Source organism: Ictalurus furcatus, chromosome 18, assembly GCF_023375685.1.
Source record: "Ictalurus furcatus strain D&B chromosome 18, Billie_1.0, whole genome shotgun sequence".
Taxonomy (NCBI): domain Eukaryota; kingdom Metazoa; phylum Chordata; class Actinopteri; order Siluriformes; family Ictaluridae; genus Ictalurus; species Ictalurus furcatus.
Window position 1 is genome coordinate 18,672,994 of NC_071272.1, and position 10,095 is coordinate 18,683,088.

At 37.9% G+C, this 10,095-nt stretch overlaps 2 protein-coding genes across 2 annotated transcripts; both read left to right on the forward strand.

The window, feature by feature from the left end:
* Positions 1-1,003: 1,003 nt before the first annotated feature.
* LOC128622722 (olfactory receptor 51E2-like) lies at positions 1,004-2,372 on the forward strand. Its single transcript, XM_053649426.1, has one exon. The coding sequence runs from the start codon at positions 1,416-1,418 to the stop codon at positions 2,370-2,372; it is 957 nt and encodes a 318-aa protein (XP_053505401.1). The 5' UTR covers positions 1,004-1,415.
* Positions 2,373-5,412: 3,040 nt separating this feature from the next.
* cbr1l (carbonyl reductase 1-like) lies at positions 5,413-8,298 on the forward strand. The gene is made up of 4 exons (XM_053649524.1): positions 5,413-5,825; positions 5,934-6,114; positions 6,726-6,849; positions 7,878-8,298. Exons 1-4 carry the CDS (start codon positions 5,537-5,539, stop codon positions 8,115-8,117), a joined length of 834 nt encoding a protein of 277 aa, XP_053505499.1. The 5' UTR covers positions 5,413-5,536; the 3' UTR covers positions 8,118-8,298.
* Positions 8,299-10,095: the final 1,797 nt, after the last annotated feature.

The window sequence follows — 10,095 nt, forward strand, 5'->3', positions numbered from 1 at the left end:
ATCCACAACATACAGATCTTTTAGCAAATGTTTTTTATTTATTTATTGCATGAATGTCAACAACAGAAGCTTACAATTCAGCTGATATATTTAACCTTGAAGCAATGTTTATGAAAATAAATCCCCTATAGTTCATGTGTGCATGAGAACACCGACTCTTGAAAACCCAACTAATACACACAGGAGCAAAGGTCATTACTTTTTACTCCAATTAAAAGACTACAAGGCAATGCCATTATCCAGGGCTGGCTGTGTTTTGGGAGTTGGAAAGCTTGTTTAAAAAGATTCTGCTCCAGGTCAAGGTGGGAAAAGATAAACTGATAGAGTAAGCCAGTATCTTTAGAGTAGGGCGCTGGCCTCTCCGTCCTAACACTGCTCAAGACTGACCTTCTCCTTCCTGGCTAGGTATCACCTTCACTAACATTCTCTTGTCAAAATATTACTGATTTACCGCTACCTTACACTCAAGAAACTGACAGGGGCAATGGTACAGACTTTATTCCCATAAATGGCTTTCCACACCTCTTGTCATTTAAATTCCATGATGTTATTGTTGCCTCTATTAATCTTCTCATCTTACTAAGGAAACAGCATAGAAGCACTGGACATTTTTCTTAATCTCAACCCTTAAACCTCCCTTCAGACAGGTCTAGTCCTCCTGCATTCTTGCTTTCTTGTACTCTTTTCACCTGATCTTTAACCACTTCCCTCTGACACACAGGTGAAACTGTTCTCCACTCGGACTTCAGCCAATCTTTCTCGGCTCTAGACATCAATATCATCATTGTAAAATTCTATGTAACATCGTATAATTTTCTTTCAAACTCCACAACCCTTCCCCTGCTCTCTGCAAGCTAATGTTTTTCGTCTAGACCTGCTCTTTATGTGAGGTTATGTCCTAACATTATTGTTCATACCATTGCATAACATCTCATTCTCTCCTTTCCACAGACTGAGCTGCTGTACATCTGGCCATGTCTCTAAAGAACTATCACAGCATCTGATTATGCACACTCGCTTTTCTTCTTTGACTTTTTGCAGCTGTACCTATCACACTACGTCCTCTATAACAGGAGTTTTGTCTTCATTGTATTTTTAGATTCTGTCCTATTTGTACTGAAGTGAGGATGTAGTTTTTCATCCACTTATACTTAGTAGATTATTAGTTAATTCTTAGTAGATTAGCTGCCTTTCCCAGCATGGATAATTGCATAGCTGAAGATATTTCCTTAGGTATCAGAAAGTTTGTTCTGACTTGTTGGATTGGATTGAAATTGGATTGAAAGTACATAAACTGACCCAATATACCAACACAGTATGAAGCAGCTGTGTACAATTCATTTTGTTGTATTCTTTATGTATTTCAGGAATTTTGATGTTTTGCCTGCATTTCTGGATAACATACCTGGATCACGATGGAATTTGGACCATCAAAAAATTTTACCCACACTGAATTCTATCTAATTGGATTTACCTCTCTAAAAGAATACCGAAGACTTCTTTTCATCCCATTTAGCATAATGTTCATCTTTGCAGTCAGCACTAATTTCGCCCTTGTGTTTGTCATTACACGGCAGAGGACACTTCATTCTCCAATGTATGTGCTGATATGTTTCATAGCATGCGTGGATATATGTGTGTCATGCTGTGTTCTCCCACGATTGTTATTTAGTTTAGCATCAGGGATCAATGTTTGGCCTCGAGAATTATGTCTGATCCAGATGTTTTTTGTTCACTATGCCTGCAGTTTTCAGTCCACAATCTTGTTTGGGATGGCTGTAGATCGCTACTTTGCTATATGCATGCCATTACGGTACAACAATTTTATGAGTTTTACTAATTGTATGATTGCTACAGGTATAATTGTAATTCGTAATATGTTAATTATAACAGCCATGGTTGCTTTGGTTGGAACACTTAGATTCTGTTCGTCTAATGTTCTTTATCATGTTCATTGTGAACATCAGCTGGTAGTCACCTTGGCAAGCCCCTGTGAAGACACCACAAAGAACTATTTAGCTGGTCTGATCAGTTTCTGTGTGCCGACTATTGACTGCGTTGGCATTGCATTTTCCTACATTACTATATTTTTTGTGATTTTCCAATCAGCCTCAGGAGAGTCACATAGCAAAGCCATCTCCACTTGTACCACCCACTTGATAGTTATCTGTATTACCTACTTCACCTCCATGGTGGCCTTCCTGGCTTACAGAATCCAGTCAGGCCTTACATCTGACCAACGTATCCTTATTAGTCTTGGATATTTACTTGTCCCTGGTATCTGCAACCCAATGATCTATGGTATCAGGAATAAAGAAATACGGCAACAGTTCATAAAACTTCTTAGACTAAATAAGGTTGATGATTTCTGATCAAAATCACAACAGTGTCTAGACTTAGAGCAACATTATTAAATTAAATGTAATAATTTCTTTTGCATCCAGTGAGGAAACTATTTTATCGATGTGCCTAATAGCACCACTTAAATAATTTTGGGATTTGTGTATAAAACACACATGATTAAAAACTATCTATCTTCCATATTCTATACCGCTTATCCTTCCTTCAGGGTAACAGGGAAACCTGGAGCCTATCCCAGGGAGCATCGGGCACAAGGCGGGGTACACCCTGGACAGGGTGCCAGTCCATCGCAGGGCACACTCACATACACATTTCAACACCCATTCATACACTACGGACACTTTGGACATGCCAATCAGCCTACCATGCATGTCTTGGGACTGGGGAAGGAAACCGGAGTACCCGGAGGAAACCCCCGCAGCACAGGGAGAACATGCAAACTCCGCGCACACACAGGGCCACGGTGGGAATCGAACCACTGACCCTGGAGGTGTGAGGCAAACGTGCTAACCACTAAGCCACCGTGCACCCCGCAATTACACAAATTTGTAATTGTAATGTCGTAATGCATTAATATTACAAATTTTAGGAAAGAATATTACTTCTGTAATAATTTGATCAGAAAAAGGTTGAAACATTTGCTAGTCATGCATTTCAATATGTGATAATGGTTCCTAATTTATTAAACATTTTGAAGCTCTAAAAGTTTTTACTGGAAATTATATACAAGCTGTACTGTATAGTTGTATATACTGTATAGTGTATACTGTATAGGTGAAGGTGGATTTTGTTTTGTCTACAAGTGCTGCTTTGAAATTAATTTCCAGAATCTTTTTTAACTTATTCAGGAAACGGGCATGCAGAGGAATGCAAGTGCAGTAAAAGGCTTTATCTAAGAGAGGCAGGCAGACAAATATAAAATGAGATCGAAAATCAAAGTCCAAAAACAGGCACTGTACAAACAGAAATAACAAGGGTAATCCATAATCATTAACCAAAAAAAAAAAAAAAAAAAGCTCAAGACAAAATGGAGACAATCACGGAAACAAACGCTCTATAATGCTCAGGTGGTGAAACACTGAAACCATACTGCGCAGGGAACAAAGACTCAGGAGGGATTCAAATACACAGATTAATCAGAGAAACAAGAAACAACTGAGAATGATTAGGACAAAATCAATAACATGACATTGGTGGAGACAGGACATAAACCAAAACAAAAACACACATGGTAACAAAACAGAGACATATCAACATGGGAGCATTGATTTACCATTTAAATCAAGCACAAGTGAGAGTATTAAGGAATCACTTTGGTGAATAAATTGTTTTATAAATATTTTCTTATTGCTTTGATAAAATGACAACTAAATAAATGTACATAATAAACTTGAAAACATTTTTATATGAAGTTAGAGAAATGTCAGTAATGGCAACACATTGCAGAAAGATTCTTGGTCTAATTACAAAAAGAAAAAAATTATTATATTTCACTAAAATATCCTGATAACATCATGCATATTATCCGCTTTGAGACTTCCCTTATGTTTCAGTGAAGATGTGTAAAAGAAAAGCGAAGAGAAGAGAAGTGCTTGGCTGCAGTGTATTTCTAGTTGAAATCTCTTGACTCTAATAATGTCACCACATGCTCAATGTGATTCAATTTAATTGCAGAAACAACTAACCATTCCCAAAGGTATATACCTGTTACTAAACAAAACTGATTAAAGGACAACCTTCACTGGTTCCCTAAACGACAGTGTGTGTCTTTTAATTGGTTTCTAAAGGAAATAAGCCATAGTGACATTTTATTGATTCCTAAAGGTAATGGAAATCCATGCAGCACAGTGCACATGTACATAAATCATGTAGACACAATTTTCACATCAAACATTAAAATAAAGGTGTGTGTGTTGGTTAATCTCAGTGACTTTCACTGTTGCATGGTTGTTGGTGCCAGGGACTCGCACAATAACCGCACAATTGCTTTAAGACTACATGGGAAGCCTGGCCTCTCCTAAAATTTCATTAAAATGCGGCAATGAAATGTTCCTATATTAAGAGTGACTCTGTGTCTATGTTATTCATCACTCTTGGTAAAAATTCAATATTTTAATGAAGCAATTGATCAAGTATCTCACAAAATGTTAAATGTTTTCCGCGACAGTGCAAATTCAAGTACACTGAATTTTAACTGGAGCAAAGATTAACGTTCATTGGGTAGCAGCCTTTAAAATTTTGGGTCTGGCTGAGACCTATGGCTTCCCTGGGAGTCAAGGAGAACAAGAGGATTTTGAACAGAAAAGAAATATCCCAACATTTTACTGTTCAGTGCACTCTTGGCTTGTTCTGCCTGGATGCACAGCTTCTCCATATGATGATTTTGAGAACCTCATATCCAACTGCCAATCAGTGAAAGTGTAATGAATATGACTGACATCTCAAACATAAACATATCAGTGCCACTCAGACTCAGAGAGTGATCAGAGCTGTAATAAAGGTCAATAACAGTTTTACACAACTACTATATCTTGTTATTATAATGTTTGTAATTACTGTTTTACTAATGTTACTGAAGGCAAGGGTTCACATACATTTTTTGTCAACGATATTTAGGCCTAATATTTGATCATTTTGCTCAATAAATAAATGTAAAAACGATAGTGTTTTTGCATCATTTGTTTTATTGGGTTTTTCTTGATCTAGTTTTAAGACTTAGATAAATATCTGATCACATTGCAGGTCAAATTTATGCAGAAATACAGAACATTTTACAGGTTTTACAAACTTTCTAGCTGCAGTGCATGTGAGTCGGCTCTCAACCTATAGGATCCGATTCAAAGAGTTGACTTCCTGGACGACATATAGTCAGTGTGTTCACACTGAAAATTCCAAACAGAAAAAGTACACTTTATATACCCGATTGATGCACTTAATAAACCGAAAAAACCGGAAGTGTGGAATGTTGGACGATGTTCATGCACTCATCTGTCGCAGCATAGAATACGTGCCGAGGGGGCGGGGCTTTCAGACTCCGATGCTGAAGGAACAAATAACCTTGTAAAAGTCATACACTACACGGTTGAGTACACAGTGTGTCATTTGGGACACAACTACTTTATGCTACTGACTACTGGCTCCTTTGTATAGGTTAATTGTTGCACCGGAGCAAAACATGTCTACAAAGGTCGCTGTTGTCACCGGTTCCAACAAAGGCATCGGACTGGCCATAGTGAAAGGACTTTGTAAAGCTGGTTACAGTGGAGACGTTCTTCTCACCGCTCGCAATGAAGCGCTGGGAAAGAAGACACTAGAGCTGATGAAAGCCGAGGGCTTCAAAAATGTCCTCTTCCATCAACTCGACATCTGCGACAAAAGCAGTAGTCTGGCGCTCGGGAAGTTTCTGAAGGAGAAATACGGAGGCCTGGATGTGCTCGTCAACAACGCTGGAATCGCTTACAAAGGTTGATTCACACGCGCACATTAAATGCATGTGTAAATTTACTTCAATTCGCGTGCACAATAGTTTACCAGCAAAAAAAAAAACATAATTTCCTGTCTCTGTTTATTAGTGAATGCCCCAGAGTCTTTTGAGGAACAGGTTGACGTCACCATGCGCACCAATTTTTGGGGAACACTGTGGGTGTGTCGCGCGCTTTTCCCCCTGCTGAAAACTAACGCTCGTGTAGTCAATGTGTCCAGCTTCTTCAGCAAACAGTCTCTGGATCAATGTAGCCCAGAACTCCAGGCAAAGTATACAACCTCAACTCATCTAACTCTTTTTCAGCTTTGTTAGATCCTCATGTTTTTGTTAGTTCATCCTTGGTCATATTGTGCATGATTTATCAGTGACTGCGTTTACATGGACAACAATAATCCACTCTTAATTTAATTAACACCATAATTTGATTAAGAAACTACAATGTAAACAGCAACCTTAATCTAATTATGGTCATAATCTAATTAAGATCTAATCGAATTAAGACAGGTGGAATACTCCTGTTTTAATCGTATTATGGACATGCATTACAGACATGTAAACACCTTAATCACATTATGAACATCGTGTGAGCGTTTGCCCATTCTGCCCATTTTCCTGGCCCACCCTGTCACAAGACTGAACCAGCTGAGGTCCACCCACTAGGTCAGAACCTCCCCACTTTTGGGGAAAACCTCTGCAGAGTACTGCAGAGTACCTTGGAAATGAGTTTTAAAAATATTGATTATGCCACTTTCATGATTATGGCCCCTTTTATATATATATATATATGGAACCATATTTTTCATATATTCTTGTGTCTGCAATGACTGTCTAGTATGCCTTTCATTTTAAACAAATTTTGATCATATGTTGTTTGTGTCAGGTTGAGAAGAACAGACATGTCAGAGGAGGAGCTCTGCTTACTGATGGGGGAGTTTGTTACTGCTGCACAAAGTAGAGCTCATGAGGCTCAGGGTTGGCCAAGCACTGCTTATGGTGCCACCAAGGTACTGTTCACAAGCTTAATTATTTTGACAATGTTGATACTCTCATCTAACTATTATAAAGAAAGAAAGAAATCCAAATGATTGTGTAAAGAATCAATTCAAGCCATCTAATATTGTCTAATTATTTGATATAATTCTTAAATTCAGTTAATATTAATTTAAGTGAATACTGCCTTAAATAATATTAATGGTTTATATATTCTACGGGGTCATGTTTTTTGTTTTTTTGTTATATGGATCATTCTAAGATGACGTAACCGGTGTGTGCAGACTCATTAGTAGTCAGTCCCTCAACAATAGACTTGTTTATGGACAAATATTGGTTATTATAGTCTACAGTAATTTTTTAGCATGCATTCACATATACAGCATTTAGTCTGTCTGAATAGAGGCTTGGTGTGTTTTCTCACACTGTGCAGTGCTTTAGGCAGGAGAGAACACAGCAACTACATTCAAATACAATCCAAAACAATTGTCTGTTAGATCGCGGTTTTGAGTCGTAGCATGGCTTAATTACAGTGGGAAAGCAATTCAACACTGAATCAACCCAACTGCAGGAACGGAACCAAACATACTGTGTATTTTGGGTTGCAGGCAAAAATTTTTGCAGATGCGAGTTATAAACTAAGCTGGGAGGCATAAACCGAACCAAAGAACAGAGCTGCAGAACTGCAGAAATACCATGTGATTTGGATCTTTGGACTAAGTTTTACAACTACGTTTTCAGCCCCCCACACCCGTCAGACAATGTATTTTGCATTTTGGTTTGTTTAATTATGTGCTGTGTGCATACAAACCAAAAAATTTGCTCTGATTCAGACTTAACGAATGTACTAATAGGTCGCCCTTAGTGACCTATATCGTTCGCCGATCCTCTACTGAACCTGAATCTATGCGTGAATTGTTTTTCAAAAAATGCCATGATCATTCAAAACAAAGGTATGCAAACCTGAAGGGCTTGTAATGTAGGTCTGAAACAGTTAGTGCAGAACAGGGTAAAAAGTGACTGTTTGTTCTGATTCTTTTAGATAGGTGTGACTGTTCTTTCAAGGATCCAGGCACGGGTTCTTAATGAAACCAGACCCGGTGATGGCATCCTCCTCAATGCCTGTTGCCCAGGCTGGGTTAGAACAGACATGGCTGGTCCAGATGCCCCCAAAAGCCCAGAGGAAGGAGCGGAAACTCCGGTGTACCTGGCATTGTTGCCAGATGGAGCCAAGGAGCCACATGGACAGTTGGTTTGGGACAAAGCGGTGCAGGAATGGTAGAGGGGAAAATAGAGTATAAATGATGTAAGCAGAATAAAATGCATTAAAACTTCTGATTAATTTCTACTGGATAATGCAATCTCATTTTTGTTAATCTTGCTTGAAATAATAATAGTATCGGTTCTGCCATGAAATATTTTTTCTACAATTATATGTTTAATAATAAAATGTGTTGATGTACTGTTATTAGTTATGCGTCTTAAGCTGGGTTCACGCTGTACAGTTTTGGCCACCTGGTTGTCTGAGTCATTTTTACCTCTTCAGAAAACTATTCCATAAAAGCAATAATAATCTGACAACAGATAATTGTTACACTATAGTTTTATAGAAGGTGTGATTGCAATATTTGCCACAAATCTGCCATTGCCAGGAAGGTCAAGCTTATTTTAGCAAATTTAAGTAGTATATTATAAACAAGAAAAAACTGACTGGGTGATTATAATATTTTGTAATATTTGATACTACAGTGCTGTTGGGAGTTTGCATGTTCTCCCCGTGCTGCGGGGGTTTCCTCCAGGTATTCCGGTTTCCTCCCCCAGCCCAAAGACATGCATGGTAGGCTGATTGGCATGTCTAAAGTGTCCGTAGTGTATGAATGGTTGTGTGAGTGTGTATGTGATTGTGCCCTGCGATGGATTGGCACCCTGTCCAGGGTGTACCCTGCCTTGTGCCCAATGCTCCCTGGGATAGGCTCCAGGTTCCCCGTGACCCTGAAAAGGATAAGTGGTATAGAAGATGGATGGATGGATGGATGGATGGACGGTGCTGTTGAATTCCTGAATCAGCTTGATCAGAAGATGCAAATTTTGTATAACAGCAGCTCTGACAGTAGTGTCACAGCAAATCACAGGGAAATCTCATTCATAGATCACAGATCACAGGGACTATTCTTCACATAATCTAAGACTCCAAATAAACAGATTTTAGGGCCTGAGTTATCACTTAAAAACAGTGGCAAGGCAGAAATTGAACAGTGGGTGGTTCTGGGTAAAACAGGGTGGTCGGGGGCTTGAGAAAAAAACTAAAATGCCAGTCACTCAAAAGAATTTGAATGATTGCAGAAAGTGGTCATGGCTATCAATCAAGAGGCTTGTTCTTTTGCCATTTCAGTAAGCCTACTTATGGCCTAATACACTTCAGGTCTATCAATTCAACACAACTCTATCAATCCAAACATAGTTTGCTATAGGCTGTATAGTCCTAAATTTGTACTGATTTTTAAATTGTGAGGAAATGTCTTACCAATGAAATTAGTACAAAATATTCTTTCAGAAGAAACGTACAAATCACACCAATTGTTTGAGCTTAGACTTCTTTTAAATCTATTAGGAGAATCATTATAATTGTTTGTCAGAGGTTGACTACCTACTTATACAACACCTAATCATACAATTAGAGCTGCAACAACTAATTGATAAAAATGTATAATAATCGATTATGAAAATCGAGGAATTGAGGAATGCATGGTACAATGCTAAAACAAAGTCATTTTTCAATGTAATGATAAAACTTAGCAACATCATGGCTGTTTACTGTACACGTTATCATTAATCATAGGAATTAGAGTAGGCCCGGTTTCCCTTTCATCAGCCGAAATATGAAGGTTTTCACTGTTTTGTGTATGAATGAATTAAATTATTTAATAAAAATCTGATGAGGCAGTGGGCCATTCTGGCTATTTCTTCTGTTCAAATCCTCAGTTGAATACAATCATTTGAAATAATTGTAGGGCTGCACCCCAACGATTATCCAAACTTAGAATACCATTTTTTCATTTATTTAAAATAAAATCCACAAACAAAAGTGTTATAAATATAAACTTTAGACTAAAACCTTACATTAACAAAGGTGTGTGTGTGTGTGTTAGTTTAAATATTAGCCTATATATAATTATTTATGAATTAATTTTTATGGTGCACAAAAAGCACTGATAATTAAACTACAGTCCTGAATTAATAACAAAATCTCACTTTCACTG

Excerpts from the sequence above, each read along its gene's own strand:
- LOC128622722 (XM_053649426.1), top strand. The coding sequence starts at position 1,416 with ATGGAATTTGGACCATCAAAAAATTTTACCCACACTGAATTCTATCTA.
- cbr1l (XM_053649524.1), top strand. The coding sequence starts at position 5,537 with ATGTCTACAAAGGTCGCTGTTGTCACCGGTTCCAACAAAGGCATCGGA. Across the intron at positions 5,826-5,933 it reads CGCTGGAATCGCTTACAAAG|TGAATGCCCCAGAGTCTTTT; the intron begins GTTGATTCACAC and ends TCTGTTTATTAG. Across the intron at positions 6,115-6,725 it reads AGCCCAGAACTCCAGGCAAA|GTTGAGAAGAACAGACATGT; the intron begins GTATACAACCTC and ends TGTTTGTGTCAG.